The sequence below is a fragment of the Gymnoscopelus braueri genome, assembly GCF_963280865.1.
Source record: "Gymnoscopelus braueri genome assembly, chromosome: 17".
NCBI classification, from domain to species: domain Eukaryota; kingdom Metazoa; phylum Chordata; class Actinopteri; order Myctophiformes; family Myctophidae; genus Gymnoscopelus; species Gymnoscopelus braueri.
Window position 1 is genome coordinate 9,398,727 of NC_137617.1, and position 24,323 is coordinate 9,423,049.

The window sequence follows — 24,323 nt, forward strand, 5'->3', positions numbered from 1 at the left end:
AAAAATATTTAAAAAAAATTAGATCGTTTTTTTTCCGGCAGTATATCGATTATTTATCGCGGGAGAAAGTATTGCGATATATCGCGATATCGATATATCGTCCCACCCCTAGTCCAGACCAGGGACCCATGGGTGGTTATTTGAATGAGTCCCAGGGTCATTTTATGAGTGAATTGTGAAAATGTGCAGTGTTACTGTAAACACGTGTTTGATATTGTGTGCGTGCATGTGTGCATGTGTGTGGTCATCATAGACTGAAAGGGTTGCCCATGATGACTCATTCACACTTTTTTCGGGCCTACTAAATGCATCATGTGTCAAACTGTAGTGATTCATTTTAGCGCACAGAAAGAATACGCTGCACGCTGTGCTGGTCAGAGGGTTCACAAGCTGCATCTCGTCACCATTAAATAAGACACTCTTTGTATCTCGGCGCAAGAGCACTTAACCCTAAACAAGTGATTCTCAACCTTTACAATTTCTAGAACATCTGATTTTTATCTCCCCAGTCTACACTGTAAAATCTATTTCACTCATTCACCTTCTCTCTCTCTCTCACTCTCTCTCTCTCTCTCTCCCCCTGCCTCTCCCTCCCTCTCTCTCTCTCTCTCTCTCTCTCTCTCTCTCTCTCTCTCTCTCTCTCTCTCTCTCTCTCTCTCCCTCCCTCTCTCCTTCTCTCTCCCGCCCTCACTCCCCCCTTCTCTCCCTCTCTCTCTCTCTCTCTCGCTCTCCCGCTCTCTCTCTCTCTGTTGGTGGCTCAGATGGAACAGATCCTCGCCTCATTAATCAAACCTCATTTCACTCACACACACACACACACACACACACACACACACACACACACACACACACACACACACACACACACACACACACACTGCACACACACACACACGCGCGCACGCAGAACTCCCCCAGAAAAACTTCTCATTTGCGTGTTTATTTGTGGGTCTCTTGTCATATTATCCTGCTGTCAGGTCCAGTTAGCCTCTCAGCCTCCCTAACAGACTGGGACTGTATGAGAAACCCCAGTGTGAAAGAAGCAGCTACTTACTCCACCAACCCCCGACAGAGAAAAATGTCCCCTGTTGAAAAATAACTCGTCCGCCGGGGTTTTTCCAGACGTCTACGGTCTGCGAGACGTTTTTCGACCTCGCCACGGGACACATTGTGTAATGTGTTTTCTGTGCGGGACGTTGTGTAATACGCTGGTTCTCAAGGTGAGGTCCGGGGACCCCCCACGGGTCCTTGGCTAGGGCGTTCCAGGGGGTCCCCCCAGCAAAATGTGTTATTATAGCTTTGAAATCAGTTTAACCACTTTACACCTATTATGCGTCAGCTATTTGTAAATAGCTGACCTACAAGCTACCTGTGTGCCTGTAGATCTGCTATTTTAAAAAAAATCTTGAAATAAGTGATAAATATTTTGTAAAAGTTTCCAAATACATTATTCATTTGGGGGTCCTTGACATTAAAAACCATTGGTGTAACACAGTGTTTCCCAAGCAACGGGTCGGGTCGGGCCTGTTTTCTGGGTCACAGTTCCATTTTTATGGGTCGTGAATGAATTTCCTTCAAAATGTGTTCAATTATTATTTCAAAATATTTTCAAAAATAAAATCAAAATCGGAACTTTACAAAACAAATTCAAGCATTTTTCAAAAGAACTTCAGAAATGTCCAAAACAAAAAAACAACACAAACAAAAATAACAACATAAATAAATACATTTAAAAACGTTTTAAAATAAGTTTGGGTTACAGGTAGACATCAAATGTATCTTTTGGGACTCAAACCGAAAAGTTTAAGCCTCAGTGGCCTGATGCATACCAACGAAAAAGGGCCATTTGGTTCCAAAATGTTCATTTCAAAAACAAATAGCACGTCCCGATGGAATGCGCTGTGGCTTATCAGCTATTTCTGCTACAGTATTTGTCATACAGTGAAATTATACAGGGTTGAAGTGGTTTTGTCTACAAACGTAGCTCTGTGTTGATCCGGAACATAAGCAGCTATCTGGCACTGTAATGTAATGGCAGCTTGTTGAAGCAGCAGTCATTACGTTTTATATCCTGTCCTGACACACACACATAATTACAACTGTAACAAACATCTATCACTCGGCCAAAAGTCCCACACACACACACAAACACATTTAAGCAATATTCCACGCGAGGGTGTGCTTTATCGTCATTATTGGAACAACAGTTCTGTAAGCACACCCACACCATATCCTCAAATTGTATCATATTGTGGTGAAAACCTTTTTGCTAGTGATATCTTCATTTCCCTTGAAATAGGCCGACATAGGGAGAGACATTATCTAGTTCCTGTTCAATCAACTAGACAACTGTTTTTTTTCCCATCCCCTTTTCCTCCTCAATGTAGTCATTAATTATTTAGCCAATTAATTCCTCTTTGGGGTTTCAGTATTGTTCGGTTCAGTGATTCTTAAAGGGATAGTTCACCCCCAAAATGACTTTTTTCCTATCTATTAGTCACCCCATGGAGACTTGAATTCTTGGATATTTTATTTTTTTGTCTCATTCCTAAGCCAATCATTTGATGACCGGCAGCGGTTCCGGTAGGAGACACAAAGAGTCTCCTTTGTGTCTCCTACCGGAACCGCTGCCTACCGGTCCGCTGGTTGTCAAATTATTGGCTTAGGAATGCGACAAAAACAAAAAAATATCCATGAATTCAAGTCTCCATGGGGTGAACTATACCTTTAACCTTCTGAATGTCAGGGACCCCCAGTAACAGCCGCTGCTGTTTTCAAATGTAGTGCCAATAGTCCGAGGTGCATGAAATGATAAAATGAGCAAGCTTGTTTCTGTCAACAAAGCGGGCGGGACATAGCCATCAACGGATTGTCGAACAAATGGTGACCTATGGAAAGCTGTGACCAGTGGTTGAAACCAGAGGAGACATGACAGCAGCACAATTACTGTGCATTGAGTCAAATAAAAGGAAACCTATGCCTGTGTGGCAAGTGGCAACGTTATGGATTTGAAGACGACAAAAGAGTCGAACTGAAACCTTGTTAACACTGAATAATGTGGGGGGAAAAAAACTATTGAAAGTATCACTGCACTTATTCGAAAATAAAACAATGCCCGAGGCTAATATCAATACCACACACAACACCAGGCAGGCTAAAACATTGTTTATCTTTCAGACTAATTATTATGATCATTATGAGTCACTCTAGAGGCAAGAAGCAATAGCTTAACAACAGTTTATTTAAGGAATGAAAGCCCTCTGAGATTGAATCTCACACCGGGCGGTGTGTAGGCGATGTGTTGACTGAGCGAGGTTAAAACTGCACTTTATTATTATGAAAGTGTAATAATATTTGATTGCTTTGCTTATTGCTCTTGATATTCCAATCATATCTTTGTTCCTATACTCTCAGCTATGGTCATGAAGTGTGGGTCATGATAACCCAAAAGAACAAGCTGGCTTCTCCCTTAGGGACAGGGTGAGAATTAGCCTGATTATCAGCCTGAAGCTGCGTGGAGCTTCAGTCTGACATTGGCTGCAGTGTCGGCGATTGCAAGGGGGAGGGGATTTGAATTTCCCTGAACCAATCACAAGATATCCACGGATCCGCCTACATCTGACGTCATCGCACAACTTGTTTTAGCAGATATTCGCTGATTGGCTGATCGTTAGACCCACCCCCACCTCCGACTCTCATTGGACGGTAGTGGAGGGTATCGAAGATATCCTAGGCTCACTTTTGAACACCAGACCAAGAGGCAATCCACTCAGAGAGTGGGCGGGGTCTATGGTTTTCGAACCAGGCTAGGTGAGAAGTTCAGTCACCCATGCAGGAGAGACTGGGAGTGCAGTAGAGAGCCACTGCTCCTTCAGCAACTCCATGCATTTAGGCATGCACACACGGTCAATTAAACGTGTGTGTGTGTGTGTGTGTGCGTGCGTGCGTTCGTGCGTGCGTGTGTGTGTATATGCGCGCGCACTGTATGTGTATACAGTTTTATGTACAGTAAAATGTGATGCCACATTAGGGGCGTCTGTGTGTCTGCTGTGTGTTTACTACACAGCAGTCATCTGGACAACTGACTGCTGTCGTGTTCTGATTGGCATCGCTGTGAGGTGGTCCCTGAGGCCCCGATGGTCCCCTGAGAGCCCAATGGGCCCCTAAGGCACTGATAGAGAAGGAGGGATGGAAAAAAGGAAGGGAAGAGGGATAGACTGCTGATGGAACGGAGATAAGAAACATTGAGATGGGAGAGTTAGCCACACACACGCGCACACACACACACACACAAAACATTTGCTAAATTGATGCCGCTTGCCGTATTTCGGTTCTTTGTGTCATAAAATAAGGCTCTATGCACAGCAGCCATATTGGAAAGAAATCGGGCTGCTTCTTACTTCCTTCACATGTGTTACCAATGATACTAATTAGTGTGGTTGCCCGAATGGGCAACCAGACTATTGTTATAGATAAACTTTATTTGTAGATAAACTTTATTTTGGCCTGCTATTCCTCCCACAGTTTATTTTTCCCAATTTAGTGCCATATGTCAAAATGACCGGCTTCACCGGGAATCGTGCACTTGTATTTTGCTAAGAGATTGGTTACATAGTTTAATTTATATTGATTTATTAGTGCATTAAATTTCCCCATCCACTTTAATGGAAAAGTGAAAAAACTCAAATTCAAGTATTTTTTTCTCAGAAACCGTAAGAGCTAGAGTTACCAGATTTGGTGGGGAGGTTCATGATTAAGTCCGGAATTATTTTAAAAATATACACGCTATTTGGCCTCATGGTGGCGCTATAACAGCCCCCTTTACGTTTTGGCCTTTAACTCTTGAACCGTAGGTCGTAGAATATTTTTTTTTCCCCTAGATTCCTTGGGTCATGACGCAACTCCCCATATAGGCCACGCCCATTTGCGTCAGGATAGATTTTCCGCCATTTTGAATTTTCTTCAAAACACACTTTTAGCTCCTCCTCCCACATATTTTCTCCAAATTTCACAAAAATCGGTACACATGATCTCTGGACCCATTTGATAATCTGGAGTGAAACAGAATTTTGATAGTCCATACCGTTCGTCCGTAAATGGCTTCCAAAGTTAGAGGGAGGGGCCCGTTTTACAAAAAAGCCCACAAATCACGAACAAAACGTCCAGTCAATCCCAAATTTGAATCACATGTCAAGGGTGGTTTACTCAACAAATTCACAAAAGCATTTCCACTTTGATCCATAGGGGGCGCCACAAATGCTCAAAATGTAACCTTTTTATTCAAAAACCATATGTTGATGTTTCTAGATAAACTATATTTCGGGCTGCTACTCCTCCCACAGTTTTTTTTGCCCAATTTCGTGCCATATGTCAAAATGACCGGCTTCACCGGGAATCGTGCGCTTGTACTTTGCTAAGAGATTGGTTACATAGTTTAATTGATATTGATTTATTAGTGCATTACAGTTCCCCATCCACTTTAATGGGAAAATTAAAAAATGCCCATTCAAGTATTTTTTTCTCAGAAACCGTAAGGGCTAGAGTTACAAGACTTGCAGGGGAGGTTCAAGATTTAGTGCGAAATTATTAAACAAAATTATACACCAGTCGGCCTCATGGTGGCGCTATAACAGCTCCCTTCACGTTTTGGCCTATAACTCTTGAAACTCTCTTCATAAAATCAAAATGTCTTTTTCCCTGGATCCCTTGGGTCACGACGCATCTTCCCATATAGGCCACGCCCATTTGTGTCTGGATAGATTTTCCGCCATTTTGAATTTTCTTCAAAACACACTTTTAGCTCCTCCTCCCACATATTTTCTCCAAATTTGACAAAAATCGGTACACATGATCTCTGGACCCATGCGATAATCTGGACCGAAACAGAATTTTGATAGTCCATACCGTTCGTCCGTAAATGTTTTCCAAAGTTAGCGGGAGGGGCCCGTTTTACAAAAAAGCCCACAAATCACGAACAAAACGTCCAGTCAATCCCAAATTTGAATCACATGTCAAGTGTGGTTTACTCAACAAATCCCCAAAATAATTTCCACTTTGATCCATAGGGGGCGCACACAAATGCTCAAAATGTAACCGTTTGATGCAAAAACCTTATGTTGGGGATCAATCCTCTCAAAATGAAACGCAAGTGATCTCAGGAGTGACGTGACAATGTAATTGGCGCAGCCTCCGACGGTATTCCTCCCAGCGTATTCCTCGAGTCCCGACCGGCGTCGGCGCAACCACACTTTGCAATTGCCCTGAATTGCGACGCGTCTAGTTAAGGTTGTGTTCCAAACAGGGTGCTGATATTGTTCATGTTGGCTCACTGTAAACACTCTGCTACACCAGTGGGTCTCAAAAGGTCCAGGGACGCTCATGGTTCCTTGAGGGGGTTCCAAATGGACCCTTACGGGTCCATTTGGTTTGTACACTCTCAGAGTTATGGGGGTCCTTTAAATTGAAATGTTTTAGAACCACTGTGCTAAATGGAACACAGCCTTAATTAGTATGATTGGCAACACTTGCGAAGGAAGTAAGGGAGCAGCGCAATTTATTTCCAATATGGCTGCTGTGCATAGGGCGAGACGAGAATATTTAATGCCGTGCTATTTAAATTGCAATCGGTGCAGCCGCCAGATTTATCAACACCCGACCGTTCTTACACGCTGGGACTGGCAGGATACGACCGGTTGATAAATCACAAGCGAGCCCCATTGTGGAATGATTCCGGCTGTCCGATCTGGGCAGGTTTCTACGTTCCATTGATAAATTAGGGTCTTTGGCTGCCCCCCCCCCCCCACCCACCCACATTTGACACCCATTCTTTTATCTCTGAGACTCCAATCTACTGTATATACTCAGGCTCAGCACCTTGATGGCCTAGCTGTGGAAACTGTTCCTTTAGTCAGTAGTTTGTTGGGCATTTTGTTATTGCGGAGTTGCCAGTCTGACGGTAGCACCGTGATGAGATTGTACCTGGGGGTGGTGAGAGTCTCTGGTGATACGCTTAGCCTTGGCTACGTACCGCTTGGTGTAGGTGCTGGAGGGAGAGAAGCACACACGCACACACACGCTCGCACGCACGCACACACACACTAAATGGTTAAGATGTACGTGAACAATGGTCAGTAGCTCTTCTTAACCCATTAAATCCGGGAACACATCTTTGTCATTTTAGATGTCTTTGGCTATTAAAAAAGCTGATCTACAAGATCATAGCGCGGCACTGAGTGCCGCGCTATGATCTTGTAAATCTGCTTTTTTTTTCGTACAAATGTGTGCAAATCTTTGAATACAAATACATTTTTAACTCAAATCTTTGCTTCTGGGGGTCCCTGGAACAAAATATTTTGAGATGGGGGTCCGCAGCCAAATACATATAATTTTGGGGGTCCTTGACATGAAAACGTTTGAGCACCACTGATATATAGCAGTTAGGATTTATAAGTCCTTTGTAGATGCGTTCCCGCATTGAATGGGTTAAGGGTTAGAAAGGAAGAATTGTACTGTGAACACCGTGTGTGACTTCAAACGATTGCAGCTCTCCCTCCTGCCTTGAGGGGGAGCTCTTTAGAAGCAGCTCCTTTGAGAGAGAAAAAATCTTTCCCTGTGTTCTGTTGTAGCGCGTATCTCCAGGCCTTTTCTCTGAACGTCTGATAGAACATAGTTCTGCAGTAACAGACCCGCTCGCCCACAGACACTTTCTGACACAAGTTCAGTTGTCAAACACGCTTGAATGCTGAAGAAAATGTAACTGAAAATGCTTTTAAATGCCAACAGATTCAGTGCGTCAAACATTTATATGTACTAATGTGTCCAACATGTTCAATTCAACACGTTACATACATCCACAAAAGTCTATAGGGCTACTATTATAGTTGTAGTTCTGTACCTCATGTACTGCACCTGCTGCTATCTGTTTTTTAATCCATTCAATCCGTGAACGTTTAATTTTAGATTTCTTTGGCTCTTCAAAAATAGCAGATATACAAGCTCATAGCGTGGCACCGAGTGCATATTTTGAGATGGGGTCCACGGCCAAATACATATCATTTTGGGTGGTCCTTGACATGGAAAAGTTGGAGCACCACTGATATAGCAACATACTGTTAGGATTTCAAAACATTTCTAGATATTTATTTGGCCACGGACCCCCATCTCAAAATGTTTAGTTCCAGGGACCCCCAGAGGCAAATAATTGAGTTACAAATGTTCGCTTTAAAAGATATATATTCAAAGATTAGAACAAATGTTCAAGATCTTTCAAAAATAGCCAAAGTATAAAATAATGTTTATAGCTAAAATCTAAAATGACACAGATGCGTTCCCGGATTGAAAGTGTTACTTATTTATTTTGACCTGTTTCTTTCCTGTTTTTATCCTTGCTCTATCTCCCTCTCTCAGCTTTCGTCACCTGCCATAGCTGTCAATGTTATTTCGCCCGCACACACACAATCATTTGCAACATAATAGCAAGAATAGGAATACTACGATAACGCAACGGTGACTATGAACCACTTACCCAAACCCGTTGGAGACTGCAAGGCTTCATGGCTGTGTTGTTGAACACATACACAGCTTAACGTCAGGAAAGTTACACGACACGACTCACTCGCCCAGGTGGTGTCAATGATAGGCTACTAATCACCGTAATCGTAACAAAATTCAGAATCACAGCGCTGCCTGTTTCGGATTCCACAAGTTAAAGTAAAGTATATTAATTCATTTGTTCGTCTATTTATTAACTGCTACTGCAGTCTTACCCTGCGGTACATGAAAACTCCTGTTACAGTCATGGATCAACTTTAACCTGGTGTTTGCACTTTCTCCATTTACGGTCGGTACATCTATATCAGTGGTTCTCAACCTGGGGGTCGCGACCCCCAGGGGGGTCGCCAAATAATTTGGGGGGGTTGCCAGATTTTTTGGTGAATGTGAAAAGAAAAAAAAAAGAGGCATATATATATATATTTTTTAACAAAATATATTTTTATGTTATTATTAATTCATGTTTTATCAGTTAATTTACTAAATTCAAGATAAAAATATTTCATTATTAACATTAGGAACCCTAACCCTAACCCTAATAATTATCAAGTAACCTATTATAATTAAATAACCTAACCCTAACCCTAAAACCGAAATAAAGTAACCAAAAACCGGGAAAAAACATACCCAATCCGCCCAGAACCGCAAAAAAAAATTGCGGTTCGCACACGGGGGCCGCGGGTCGCGGGAAATAATATAATTATTTTGGGGGTCGTGGCCTGAAAAGGTTGAGAAGCCCTGATCTATATAAACGTTCAGATTTCAAATATAAAGTGCTTACCCCATTGGCCACAGATGTTAAAATTATGCACGGGACTCTCAAAAGTACCTGTATATTCTGTATTGTTCAATAAAAAGCATTTTAATCCGATCAGTGGCCATCATTTTCTCATAATGTATCAGAGTGCAATACACCTACAAACCGATAGGGTCACTCAGTTGAAAGCGCATGGAGAAAATGGCCACCGATCAGATTAAAATGCTTTTTATTGAACAATACGGATGATACGGGCACTTCTGAGAGCCCGTACATAAATGTAACATCCGTGGCCATAGGATAAGCACTTTATATTTGAAATATGAACGTTTATGTAGATATGTACGGGCCATAAATGGAGAAAGTGCAAACACCAGGTTGAAGTTCATCCATGACGGTCGTGACAGTCGACCGTCGTGTATCCATGGCTATTACTCCCTCTAACATTTCCCATGTTTTTAGTTTATTGAAATAATGTCATGCACATTTGTCCAGTGCATAGCCTACTGCAGGCCTTGTTGACTAGATTTAGAAGAGATTTTGAAGCTCTTGCTCCTGAAATTATCGATTATTTTTAAGGGGAAAAGCCATCATTTAACATGCAAGTCAATGGGTGAGAAGCAAAGCTTGCCAGGCGCTGCCAGGCCTGGGTGTGACTAACTTCGCACCACCAGTCACAGAGTGGAGTGGGTGGGGCTTAGCGAAGGGTCCATTGTAAACCTGTGATGTGACAATAAAATGTATTCGGATTCTGATGTTTAATGTGTCTTTAAACACGTGTGTCCTCCACAGACTCGTCCAAGCTGCAGAACCCCAGCAGGAAGCAGTCTGTGTCCAGAAGTCTCAAACACCTCTTCAACTCCTCCAACAAGTTTGTGAAAACACTCAAAAGGTTGGTACATGGTTACATTACATTCCTTCTGTCTGTCTGTCTGTCTGTCTGTCTGTCTGTCTGTCTGTCTGTCTGTCTGTCTGTCTGTCTGTCTGTCTGTCTGTCTACTGTGAGCGCCTAAACGGAAGTACCACCCAAAGAAGTTACGTTGATGCTTTACACCCAGTGGTTCTCAACCAGTGGTCCGGGGACCACCAGTGGTCCTTGAGTCCTTGAGGGTGGTCCCCAGCTAAATGATGGAGAGTTGGAGACCAAATGAACCCTTATAGATTTTTAACTATTGAGAGGGTATAATGAAACCGGGTCCATTTGGTTTCATTTTACGCGTTTAAAAGAGTTAAATGATTGTTAAACATCTGCATTACTTAATTTAAGAATTGTTATTTTTGATCAACGTTTACCTGCTATCCCTCCTAATGGTACCAACATCAATACAGCATGGAATTGTGGACAAAATCTTATCCAACGATAACAAAATATTTTAGAGTCTAAATCGCATCAAATGGTGGATCCGTGGCTCACATGCCGAATAAATAATGGACCTTGATATGAAAAGGGTTGAAAACCGCAGCTTTACACAGCTGTATGTAATTGGGGGAAGTGCATACAACAGATAGACACGCCCCTATAGACGCGCTCTGCATTATGGGTCGTCACCAGGCTTTTCTCCTCGGAGATGAGAAAAGGCTGGGAGTGGAACGAGGCTAGTCTGTCCGTGAGGAGAGAAAAGCCATCTGATTGGCTGGCTTTGTTTTTATTGGTTTCTATGCTTTTCTGTTTTTTTTAGAGAGAGAGATATTTGTTCTTTAATAATCTTCTGTGTTTTAATGATTACAGCGAGGGAGAAGACATTTCAATCAGTTATCTTTCATTGGTGAACAATGAACATTGTAAAAAAAAAAAAAAAAACCTTGAGTACCTCGCCGCCAAAATGGCTTTTCTTCTATCAGCTACTCACCTTGAAAACATGGAGAATATTTGTTATTGTCACATTCCTTTATAGAAGAACCCCAAAACGAGAGAAGAAAGTAGATTAATAATAATTGTAAAAATAAATAAAGAAAAAACAATAAGAGTCAAGATTAACAACAGCAAATGTATATAAAATATCGATTTACAAACCCCAACACAGCTCTCAGAGTATAATCCATGTGTCTTGTATCCAGCTGTATCGCCATTACTTCAAAAACACAAAGAATCTGCCATGGGTCTGACTCTATACATCCTCCTCTGTCTTTCTGCTGTGGTTCTATTGATGTCTTTCTATCGGCTGTTAGCCCAGGCTCCATTCTTCTGTCCTGGTACAGGGGTATCTACCGCACGGGTTCCCAAAATGTTCAGGCCGCGTTCCCCCCAAAATAATCATATATGAACTGGGGACCCCCCCCCCCCCAACTCTGACAAGCACTTGGAGTTGTAGGCACTACTTACTTACTTTTCTATGTAATATTTGACAATTTGCCCAATTTGGTATTAAAGAGGACGAGGTCTTAAAAGTTAAATTAAATTGTAACTTTTGAAATGTGCAGATACCCTGTATACACTTATACTGTATGTTCGTTTGTTTACTGTTGAGTGAGAAAACAATGTTGAACATTAAAGGGATAGTTCACCCCCCAAATATCGATTAGTCACCCCATGGAGACTTGAACAATAATTTGATGACCGGCAGCGGTTCCTGTAGGAGACACAAAGAGTCTCCTTTGTGTCTCCTACCGGAACCGCTGCCTACCGGTACACTGATCATCAAATTATTGGCTTAAGAATGCGACAAAAAGAAAAAATCCATGAATTCAAGTCTCCATGGGGTGACTAATCGATAGAAAAAAAAATATTTTTTGGGTGAACCATCCCTTTAAGCTAATCATCTGCGGACCCCTCCAAAATAATTTGGGGACCCCCAGTTTGGGAACCTACAGTACCTGGCTGCAGTGTTCTATCATAAGGATAAATGTTGACGTGTCTTCTCTCCTGGTCCAGGGGTATCTACCTGGCCGCGGTGTTCTATCATAAAGACAGTCTCCTGCTGACGGCTGAGGACCAGATCCCCATCGTGGAGGTGGATGACTCGTACAGCAGCTCTCTGATGCAGGACTTCCTGTGGTTCACCAAGGTAAAGAGCTCCACTGCTTCCTAACACACCAGGCCAGTGACTCCAAAACCTTTTTACCATTTCAAGGACCTACGTATTTGATATCGTTGTTGTCGGGCAGAAACCTCTTATCTCCATATTTAAACTTTTTCGTGTTTTTTTCGTAAATGAACGCCCTAGTTGATCATATACTACTACAGCGTCACTCAAAAGTAGCGGGTCTGCAAGCTCGAAACGCGGTGCGAAGCAATGCTTTTCTTAGTTCTGCGGAGATAGTTTTATTTTAATTGTTTTTAATCCATTAAGACCTGGAACGCATCTGTGTCATTTTAAGATTTCTTAAATTCAAAGATTTAAAAAATAGCAGATATACAAGCTCATAGAGCAGCACCGAGTATCGCACTATGAGCTTGTAGATCTGCTATTTTTTGAAAAATCATGGAAAATGTGTGCAAATCTTTGAATATGTTTTAAAGCAACAACAAAAAAACTCCGATCTGTGCTGGGGGTCGCTGGAACAACATATTTTGAGATGGGGGTCCGTGGCCAAAAACATTTGGGGGGTCCTTGACATGGAAAAGTTGGAGCACCACTGATATAGCAACATATACTGTTAGGATTTAGAAAACATTTTTAGATATGTATTTGGCCGCGGACCCCCATCTCAAAATATTTAGTTCCAGGGACCCCCCAGAAGCAAAGATTTGAGTAACAAATGTTCGCTTAAAAATATATATATAAAGATTTGCAAAATAAATAAAAAATAACTCAAGCTCATAGCCGTGCTATGAGCTTGTAGATATGCTATTTTTGAATAGCCAAAGAAATCTAAAAATGACCGAGACGCGTTCCCGGATTGAATGGGTTAAAGTTGTCTTGAAACACAGTGATGAAGGAGGTTAGTGCTGGTACATCAGACACCCTAGGCCTAGAAGTCATCATGTTGCAACATGCTGAAATGAGCACGCTGTTATTGTAGGGTCTGGGTGCTTCCATTAGTGAACTACAATTTATATTTTGTTGCTGTCGGGCAGAAACATTGTATCTTTTATGTTTCAACTTCAACTAATGCCCTACTTTGTCATACTACAGTGTCACACAAAAGTAGCAAAAATAGCCAATAAGTTCTGTGGCTCTGCTATTTTTAGCCATTTTTTAAAAAACATTTTAAGTGAAAGTGGTTAAGTCTGTCTGTTGGTTTTATAAATATTGAGCTCCAACTACATTGGATCTATTGCAACACAGCTCATTTTCCCCCCTATTTCTTGAAAAAGAATGGTTTTGGGCTTACAAGGTTTCCACCCTACAGTGGCGATATAGAAAGACAATGGGGGTTTATTTCTACTAACAATTTATTGTATGTACGTACGTATGTACGTACGTAGGGTTCGATTCCTAACAAAAAAACGAGGGAAAAGGAAAAAAAGACTTTGTGTCGAAACGTTATCTACAAATACAGCCTTGACTGGGAGCTTTTTGCAAAGTTACAGTGTGCAGACTTCTATTCTTTTTTATATTAATCCACTGTTGGTTGGTCCTGCACCTGCCTTCCAGCGGATGTGCCAGTTTGATTTCTTCTATGACAACTTAATCGTACGACAAATAGTGAAAATAGTCGATCAGTGCGTCACGCTGGACCTTTCCACCCGTGAAGACGTGCTTAAATCAGGGACGCCAGGGGTTTAATGTATTTAAATGTGACCTCACTTCCTGTTCATGCCCGCGTAAAGCAACGAGCCATCATTTTGTTCAGCTGTAGTGTTATTGTTTGACCTTTTATTCATTTCCTCTGTCTCTATCTGTCAGTCTCTCTCTCTCTGTCTGCCTTTGAAACTTTAAAATAACTCGATACTCATTAACCTCTTCTTCCTTTCTGTCTCTGTCTCTGTGTGTGTGTGTGTGTGTGTGTGTGTGTGTGTGTGTGTGTGTGTGTGTGTGTGTGTGTGTGTGTGTGTGTGTGTGTGTGTGTGCGTGCGTGCGTGTAGTTGTCGTGCATGTGGGATGACGTTCGGTGGCTGAGACAGAGCATGTCCGTCTCCATGTCCTCCTCTTCTACACTGCAGGCCAGACACAAGATGCTGACCGCTGCTGGACAACTACAGGTCAGCACACACACACACACACACACACACACACACACGCACACGCACGCACGCACGCACGCACGCACACGTATTGCTATACTTTTGAGGACATCAACATTTTTGACTCAGTCTCTCATCATCATGATATTGGATCATGCAGACAACCTGAGGAACAGTTGCCCCGGGATGCTATTGAGTGTTTGAATGAAAAATAAGACTTTACTACTTCTTCCTATTTTGGGTAATTCCCATCAGGGGTCGGCCACAGCAGATCTGTTTCCATCTGGTTCTGTTCTCTGCGTCTTCCTCGGTCACTCCAGTCACCTGCATCATGTCCTCTCTCACCGCATCCATAACCCATTTCTTCTTTCAAAATGTGTGCAAATCTTTGAATATATATATATTTTTTAAGCGAACATTTGTAAAATATTTTGTTCCAGGGATCCCCAGAAGCAAAGATTTGAGTTACAAATGTTAACTTTTTAAAATTCAAAGATTTGCACAAATGTAGCAGAATAATAATAATAATACATAAGAAAATTAATAATAATGATAAAATAATGGTGAAAATCTCAAATAATGTAATAATAATAATAATACATATAATAACATAATAACAATAATAAAAAAGTAATAACAAAATTAATAATAATGATAAAACGATGTTTAAAATCTAAAATGACACAGATGCGTTCCCGGATTGAATGGGATCCTCCTCTTTGGCCCTTCCTCTTCTCCTCTTGCCTAGCAGCTCCATCTCCAGCATCCTTCTCCCAATGTACCCCTCAGAGCTCCTCTTCTCCCAATGTACCCCTCAGAGCTCCTCTGCACATGTGGAGTGTTTTGAGGTGGAGAATTCTTTCTTTGGTGTGTGATGGACAAAAAGTCCACTCCAAACTAAAATAGAGCCACAAATGGATGGAGAATTCTCCCTTTGATGTTGATGGATGAACAGCACTCAAACCCCAGCTTTTATCAATTTGCCCAGAAAATAAAATGCTGAACTACTTGAAGAGAGAGAGAGAGAGAGAGAGAGAGAGAGAGAGAGAGAGAGAGAGAGAGAGAGAGAGGTTTTACTTTTGATACTTGTACTTTAACCTTTTGATACTCTACATTTTAACACAATTTTTTTGATACTTAACCCATTAAGACCGGGAAAGCATCTGTCATTTTAGATTTTATCCACTTTAACCATTATCTTATACTTTGGGCTATTCAAAAATAGTGAGTCCCCGCGCTATGAGCTTGTAGATGTGCAAAAAAAAAAGAAATCAGGAAAATATGGGCAAATCTTTGAATACATACTTTGTTAAAGTGAACATTTGTAACTCAAATCTTTGTACATATGTAAATCTCAAAATAGGTTGTTCCAGGGACCCCCCCAGAAGCAAAGATTTGAGTTAAAAATGTTCGCTTTAAAAATATATATATTCAAAGATTTGCACAAATGTTCAAGATTTTTCAAAAATAGCCAAAGTATAAAATGATGGTTAAAGTGGTTACACAGATGCGTTCCCGGTTTTAATGGGTTAAGTACATTTAATGTGAGCTATACTTTTTTTTTTTTTTCACTGTTTTGTTTATTTCAAGATTCAGAGAAATAGACAAGAATATGCAGAGTCAATATCAAAAGTAAAAATATATAAAAATAAATAAATTGTACAATCTTACTCCAGCAAGGAGGATATACCCTGAATCAAGTTTTCAAAACAACAAACAAACAAAGACAACACACGGACAAATGTGCAGATAGAAAGAGAATAATAAATAAACAAACATTATACCACATAATACACATCACACCGAAACAAAACATGGCTTGATCACCCCACAAAGCAAAACATATAATGATGAACATAACAATACACCCACGCATATCTCCCCAATAAAAGACATACTAGAATAACCCAACTGCGTCAGAGATCATGTCTCAATATACTCAAATTCATGCCTATACTCAGTCTGGAACAGCATGGAACTGCAAGTTGTTTACCAGTGCAAGGAAGGGGCCCCAGGTTTTTCCAAACTGTGATACCGAGCCTCTCAAAGTGGTTCTAATCCTCTCTAATTTAATAAAGTGGAGTACATCTCTAATCCAGTGAAGATGGGATGGGGGAGCAGAGGACTTCCACTTCATCAGAATTAAACGCCTAGCGTGAGCTATACTTTAACACGTCGACTCAAGTGATTTTCTTATGGCTGATGGGTCATTTTAATATGTATAGGCATAAACACTACGGCACATTAGGAGTCCACTATAGTGTTCATTTAGGGATAGGTCTAGGTTTTTCCGGTAATATCATTTTGTATGTCCGTGGCAAAGAAATAATGTTTCTGCGGAAATGTCCGTCACAAGCTGGAAAGGTATAACGCCTATTAGTTCAACATTTTTGTTAGATTCGATGGACTTAAATAGTATTTAACCCATTATAACCCATTAACCCATTAAAACCTGGAACACATCTATGTAACCACTTAAACCGTTATTTTATACTTTTGCTATTCCAAAATAGCAGATCTACAAGCTCATAGTGCGGCACCAAGTGTCGAGCTGCTATTTTTTTTTAATCGTGAAAACCTTGACATGAAAAAGTTTGAGAACCACTGATACAGCAACATACTTTTTTAGAAAACTGTTAGGATTTAGAAGACAATTACGCACCCCATGAAGCATTGAATTCATGGAGATTGTTTTTTTGTTGTTGCAATCCTAAGCCAATACTTTGTGTCTCCTACCGGATACATTAGGGTCTTTATTATCATCATCAAATTATTGGTTTAGGAATGCGACAAAAACTAAAAAATCTCCATGAATTCAATGCTTCATGGGGTGCGTAATTGATAGAAAATACGATTTTTGGGGGGTGAACTACTCCTTTAATGGATTAAGCATATTTTGACACATTAACAAAGCCCCAATTTGAGAACCCCTGAACTAACGGAACCCCCGGTTCTCTCCTCCCTGCGTGTTTCTCAGAACCTCCTGGGAACGCACAACCTGGGCCGCGTGCACTACGAGCCCATCAAGGACCGCCACGGCAACGTGCTGCTGGTCACCATCCGGGACATGGACGGACCCTACTCCTTCTTCGGGGGCAAGTGGATGCAGGTGACCAAGCTGCAGAGCCAGAGGAAGTCTCTGTCCACGCCCGAGGAACCCTACGCCCTGGACATCGTCATCATCACCATACAGGTCAGAACATAAGGGGCTAGCATCCGGCTTGTAAATTGAGGCTATATAAGAAGTGTGACAGTTCATATGAATGGCCTTTAGTCTCGCTGTTTCACCCCTGCTGGTTGCAGAAGCAATTAGGCTCTATTTTTAGGTTTTGGACGAACTTTACACTTGATTGTATTACCTTAACTCTTTCACTGCCAGAGTACTGTATATACATTAATAAACTCACCCACTGCCAGAGATTTTCCTGTTTTATAACCTTTTCAACTGGTCACTGACAATTTTGATCCATAATGATCCATCGATCCACCGTGTGTGGACACAAACAGGATCTGTGTCCGATCCCCAGAGGAAAACATTTTCACCCGTGAGGGGACTTTCCTTGCCGCAGGCACGTTGAAAACACCATCTTTTGTCAAAAATGCACGTCTTTCCCACCTCCCCAACTGGCCACAGAACATTTATATACATTATGATCGCTTGTCGGACGGTTGGTAAACACAAAGGGGACCACTGTTCGTCGTGCAGATTTTTTTTAAAATATATTTTATTTATTTATTTACTTGGCACTGAATGAGTTAAATTATACATAGAATTCAGACAAAAACAAAGACAAAAGTTTTGGAATTTTCATAATCTCGTTGCTGTCCGGCAGAAACCAGCTAACTCCATTTTTACGCTTTTGCATTTTTTTCCATAAATCAGGGCCATTGAACACCCTTTACGTCTGTGTGTTGGTAAAACAAATATTGAACCAATGAAAAGCATTAAAAAGCGCTTCTGACTAAACCAGCTAACTCCATTGGATCCTCAAACTTTCTGCTAAACCAGCGAAGTCCACCGGAGTTAGCTGGTTTTGCTGACTCCAGGCTCCACCCCCTTTTGACCTCCAACCTCATTGTGAGCTTGGAGGTCCATTCAGCTGTTCTTATCAATGATGAACAAAACCTCCTAACTCCACTTTTTTTCATTTCCTGAAAAATGAACATTTTTTAGTTTTCTGCCGGACGGCAGAGATATGATAGTAGTAGTATTGTATCTATCTTTTTAAGGTTTTATATTTATGTACTATATTATCTTTAAAAAAAACTTGAATTCATAGATTGAGCTGCACATTTTTAAGTCATTATCTAGTACTACTATTATCCAAGTCTAAAGGTCCTTACACACCGGGGCGATTTTTTTCATGCGAATAATACGTTTTTTTTTTAAACCTTATAAAGTCAATGCAAGCTTCCACACCAGTTTCGCGGAGCGAAAAAAGCGTCTTTTATTTATTCGGAACGAGTCCGAATTTTGCGTATATTCGCATATTCGCCGGTGTGCCTTTACTATTCCATATTTGTGTTGCTTTAACTGATATACAGTACATCTCCTTTTAATGTTTGTTCTAGCTCTGGTAATTGCTCTCATACCATAAGCCAAGCTTATTCCTTTAGAATATCTCAAAAGTATGATACATACTAAAACAGATCAGTTCCACAAAACTTAACCCTTTGGGGGCTGGTACATGGATCGTGTTTGTTTATACACACGGCCAGACGATGGATTATAATGGATGAACCTCTCTCTCTCTCGATCGACCGACCGACCCAGGCAGATTGCATTGTGAACAAAGACTTAACCACCGACCTCTCCAACAGGGCTGTTCACTACTCCTAAACAGAGGCATATGTGACCATTTTCGACTGGAGGGCAGTCATCTCGCTGGTACCCATTCTTCAGGAAAGCAGAGATTTTTTTTTTTTAATCCAAAATGAGTTAATAGAAGAAAAAAGGAGACCACTTCAGCCCAATTTCAAATAGAGAAACGCTCTCCATATATGGGCACAAAAGGGGGCATGCCCATATATGGGCATATACTGATGACATCAGGGATCTCCATAGGGATATGAAAGGGACAAAGGACAGACAGATACAGAGATCCCCATGTATGGGCATATCAGTTGGATCTGCGGTGTGACGTAGGTGTGACGTCGTAGCGGCCAGAACCTCTAGTCATATAAAGTGTTGCAGGCACACCATGAGGTCGGATGCAATCTAGCGTTACCCGGAATCTCCCACTATCTCCAAGACTAGAACCTTCAAAACCATCAACCAGACAGAAGTCGAGTTGAGAGAAGACAGTAAATACTTATCATTTCTGTATAACGTTGTATTAATAAATAATCTTAAAGATGCCCAGAGGAAGCAGAAGTCGCGGTTCCAGGATGCCGCCTCCGGCAGCCATGAGCCGGCCACCACCTCCACCCATGGCCAGGGCAGCACCTCCCTCTTATGCCCCTGCTCCAGCCCATGCCCCTCCGTCAGCCATGGCTGCCCCGGCTGCAGCTCCCAAAGCGCCAGGCATGTTTGCCCAGATGGCGGCTACAGCTGGTGGAGTGGCAATGGGCTCTACCGTGGGGCACGTCATCGGCCATGCATTGACTGGAGGCGGCGGAGGAGGAGGAGGGGGAAATTCTGAGGCTGCCAGGCCCGACGTCACCTACCAGGAGGCCCAGCCACAGTACCAGCAGCAGCCACAGTACCAGCCCCAGCCCGCGTACCAGCAGGGGGCGTGTTCCTATGAGCTCAAGCAGTTCATTGAGTGTGCTCAGACACAAAGTGACTACAAACTGTGTGAGGGCTTCAGTGAGGTGCTCAAACAGTGCAAGTGGTCAAATGGCCTGTCATGATTCGCGGAGACCAAGACCTGGCCAATGCTGAACGCACACTGAATCTGCAACATAACAAACAAAGAATCATTTAATTGTAATTCTCAAAGTTAACTAAAACTTGCTTTATTGGAACAGTTGATGTTATAGTGTTGATCATCAAACAACAACAGTACACATTTCTCAGAATGCTGCAGAACCTGTAATAATAGGCTTATACATAATGTTTATATATTTGAGTTGTTTAGTTTGGAATGGCTTCAGTGTATTTGATCAGCTCGAGTAGTTTAGCTTGATCTATATTGTAAAATCCAAAGAGTGTTCAAATGGAACCAAAGTGATCTCTTAAGGGTCCATTTGGTTCCATTTGTACACTCTCCGAGTTACAGTCCCGTTAGTCCTCAAGGACCCCAGTTTTAGAACCACTGATCTACTGTATCCCTGATAAAACATGGTTGCAAAACCACAATTCACTTGTAACAAGTACATATGGTTCAAATAAAGCACTCGGATTGTTCAATCATAAAAAATTAAAAAGTCGGGCGTTGAAACCATGGCCCGGCACCTGTGGTTTCTCTACTGCTTAGCCTTTGTCGGCACTGCGTATGGCTGTGGGTCGCCTGCCATCACTCCAGTAATAACTGGACACTCCCGTATTGTGAACGGTGAGGAGGCTGTACCCCATTCCTGGCCTTGGCAAGTGTCGCTGCAGACTTCCACAGGCTTCCACTACTGTGGCGGATCCCCCGTGTGTGTGGCTGAGACTAGTGACAACTTCCCTGGTGGAATGATGTGTGTGACCTCTGGATGGGGCGTGACCAACGCGACCTGCCCCTCTAATGAGACCCCCTCTGACCTGCTCCAGCAGGCGGCTGTACCCCTCATCACCAATGAGCAGTGCAAGAAATACTGGGGCAATTGGATCGGTGACCAGGTTATCTGTGCTGGAGCTTCTGGAGCCTCTGCAGCCTCTCCCTGCTATTTTGACTCTGGTAGCCCCTTGGTCTGTGAGAAAGATGGAGCCTGGACACTGGCTGGTATTGTCTCCTGGTACGGTTGCAGCATTCTCGACGCGCCTGCTCTGTACAGCCGCATCACCGAGCTGTCCGTGTCTGTTCCGGACTCATATAAGTGCACCTAGTGAATGAAGACTTAATTTAATTTAATGAACATGTTTTGTGAGTTCACGGTGACCTTGACCCGTGACCACCTACAGTACTTCTAATCAGTTCAGTGGACGTTTGTCCCAAATGAAATGGCCTCAAGGTGTTACGGAGACTTATTACACGGCTTGGTTGAATGATTGATTCTGATTGCTCAACCACTAAATTCAGCAGTGTGTTATTTCTGAATAATAACCGATGTGTTCTATAACAGACCTCTGTCTAATCAAAGGCTCAGAGCACCTTCTGCGCTACTTGATTTTTATGCTGTATCCAACATGACAGCCATGTAAACAAACACACAATGTCATTTACAACTAAACGTTGCTCTCAAGAATGTTTTTGAAAACATTTGAAGCGAGAACTAGACGATGCAGTAACCGAAAATGTATTCTATATTGATCCACTACACTTCCTTGTTTTCCGAGGCGACCGTGTCCGCCCAGCGCAACACTTATGGAATACTTTCATTGCCGTAAGCAAGGAAATACTTTGTTTTGTTGTTACTTTTGGGTCAATTTATTAATTAATGTAATAAGTAGCCGTGTAATAAGCTGGATAATTGACAGGTCACCGGTCATTATTGAGAAAATAATCCCTTCAGGATGATTAGGCACCTCCGCTACGTGTCGGTGCCTAATCACCCTGTCGGGATTTATTTCTCAATAATGACCGGCGACCCGTCAATTATCCCTTGCATGGCGTTCAGGCGTATGGACACCCCAGAAACATAATGCCTTCGGCCCACGACTGTCACCATTGGAGGCATGAAAATAGATGTGTAACTGTAACCCTAAAATCCTGTGTGCTGTGTGTCTGTTAGGACATTCTGGCGTACCAGCGGCGTAGCGTCCACAGGCTGAGTCCAGGCCTGTACCTGGGCTACCTGAAGCTCAGCAGCTCCGTGGACCAGATCAAAGTCCTGGTGTCCCAGAGGACGCCCAACGTCCTCTGTCACGCCCGCGTGCGGGACAACGCCAACGTGTCCAGGTAAGGACAGTTTTAAAACGTTTTTCATGTCAATCGGCCTCAGAGTCAGAACCCCATTTGAAAATAGGTTTTGCCGGGGACCCTCATACAAGATTTGTGCTGTTAAAATGTTTTCAATATATATTTTTTTAAATAGTAGATCTACAAGCTCATAACGTGTGAGCATTTGCTGTCCGAGCCAGCTCAGTCAGTTGTTGCCCGTTGATAGCACCAGGGTTATGGATGGCGGGGGCAGAGAGGTGGGGTAAAGCTGGTTGGCTATTCAGCCTTTCAGGGAGAGGGGCAATGGAGGTGGTACTCGTAATAAATGTGTTTTGTCTGCGTACTGTGCATAGACCGTATGGCAGTGATATTCAACTGGCGGCCTGCGGGCCAAGTCCGGCCCCAGCAGAGCTTTCTTGTGGCCCCTGGAACATTTTCAACGTTCCAATGTATTTTTTAAAAAAAAGTTTATTAGATGGTTGGTTGTACAGGATGACATTTTTTTTCATAACCGTTAACCGAAGCTCGTTAATGCTTAATCAACCATTAACAGATAAGAATGAAATATAGGCTACTATTTAGAATGGAGGAATGTTTGTGACTCAGGGTCCCAAATTAACACCTACCAGTACTGCATTTGCAGTCACAACAACCCAAGAGCGGGTAAATGTAATCTTTGGTGAGTATGTCTACCATAAGAAAATCACTTGGTTAAAAGTAGCTCACTTCATACCGTACTTCAGAAAAGTATCTGGTGTTAAAATGTATTAAGTATCAAAAGTAAAAGTATAAAGACCTTTTCATTGCACAAAGAAACAAAACAGCCAGAAATGTTGTCTACTTCTACTACTTCTCTGCTCTAGTTTTGAGTGCAGTTCATCCACTGCAAACCATCCATTTGTATCTACTGTATGTGTTATCTTTTCCATCTTCATCCACTTCAAACACATCGTAAGAGCGTGTGCTCTTATCACCCGGGTGCTCAAAACATACTTTCATTCATACGAACATGGAAACACTTCACCTTGCCAGCCTGCCTACAACACTCTTCTCACAAAGACGCTTCCATGCCAGCGACCCTTGCACAGAACACTATGACATTTCTGTCAGGACAACTCATGAATGGATAAAGGACAACTCATGAAGGATATTTTTTATTGAATATAAAATGAGAAATATTTGTATTATGGTTTGGCAATGAATTGGAACTGCTTTTAGGTACTCTGATAAAACGCGTCTCCCAACCATAGGGACTCAGAATCCCCCGTACACAAACAGCAGATCTAAAACGACAGGTGGCAGCTGGGGTGGTGGAGGATGAGCAGCAGCATTTTTTTTTAGCAAGACAGCAGTGGTGAGAGCAGCAGTATCAGCATGAGCAGCAGCAAAAGCAAGCAGGGATGAGTAGTGCAAAACTTCCAGTTTATCCCTTTAAGACCGGGAACGCATTTTAAGATTTCTTTGGCTATTCAAAAATAGCAGATATACAAGCTCATATCTGCTATTTTTGAATAGCCCAAATAAATCAAAAAATTGCGTTTCCGGTTTGAATGGGTTAAATAGAGCGGTCTGAGAATGAAATGAGTGTGTGTGATTGGATGAGTGGATGTGAACGTGGAGCTGAGGCGGCCCATTGGTCGCCCGCTAACAACTGCACTGAGTTCCCCGACGGAACTTAGAACTCAGAATTTAATATTCAAATCTAAGCCTGTGCGTTATAATGGGCCGGCACAGAAATCCTATCAAACATCAAAATGCATAAATGCAGTATGAAGCAGGCCCTGATAAGTTATCATAATGAACATAATATGTCCGCTGTTGATTTTTGTTGTCACGGTCTTGTGGCCCCCGACTTCAAGTCCTTTTACAATTGTGGCCCCCTGCCTATTCTAGTTGAATACCACTGCCGCATGGTATATTGCTACAGTGCACACACGCACACACTTTGTGCGTGCGCGTGCGCATGTGTGTGTGTGGGTCT

At 42.2% G+C, this 24,323-nt stretch overlaps 3 protein-coding genes across 5 annotated transcripts in view; all 3 read left to right on the forward strand.

Moving 5' to 3' along the window:
- ankfn1a (ankyrin repeat and fibronectin type III domain containing 1a) overlaps positions 1-24,323 on the forward strand; it is a 235,871-nt gene that overhangs the window by 183,964 nt on the left and 27,584 nt on the right. For all 3 annotated transcript variants that reach the window (XM_080454570.1, XM_080454571.1, XM_080454572.1), the window contains exons 15-19: positions 10,100-10,199; positions 12,180-12,312; positions 14,277-14,393; positions 17,353-17,568; positions 22,194-22,360. In XM_080454570.1, the coding sequence (XP_080310696.1) occupies positions 10,100-10,199; positions 12,180-12,312; positions 14,277-14,393; positions 17,353-17,568; positions 22,194-22,360 (733 nt within the window). The remainder of the gene's footprint in view (positions 1-10,099; positions 10,200-12,179; positions 12,313-14,276; positions 14,394-17,352; positions 17,569-22,193; positions 22,361-24,323) is intronic.
- Positions 19,672-20,309, forward strand: LOC308104218 (coiled-coil-helix-coiled-coil-helix domain-containing protein 2-like). Its single transcript, XM_080454577.1, has one exon. The coding sequence runs from the start codon at positions 19,731-19,733 to the stop codon at positions 20,226-20,228; it is 498 nt and encodes a 165-aa protein (XP_080310703.1). The 5' UTR covers positions 19,672-19,730; the 3' UTR covers positions 20,229-20,309.
- Positions 20,761-21,348, forward strand: LOC308104336 (chymotrypsinogen 2-like; the record flags this gene model as incomplete). The annotated part of the gene is made up of 1 exon (XM_080454752.1): positions 20,761-21,348. One exon carries the CDS (start codon positions 20,761-20,763, stop codon positions 21,346-21,348), a length of 588 nt encoding a protein of 195 aa, XP_080310878.1.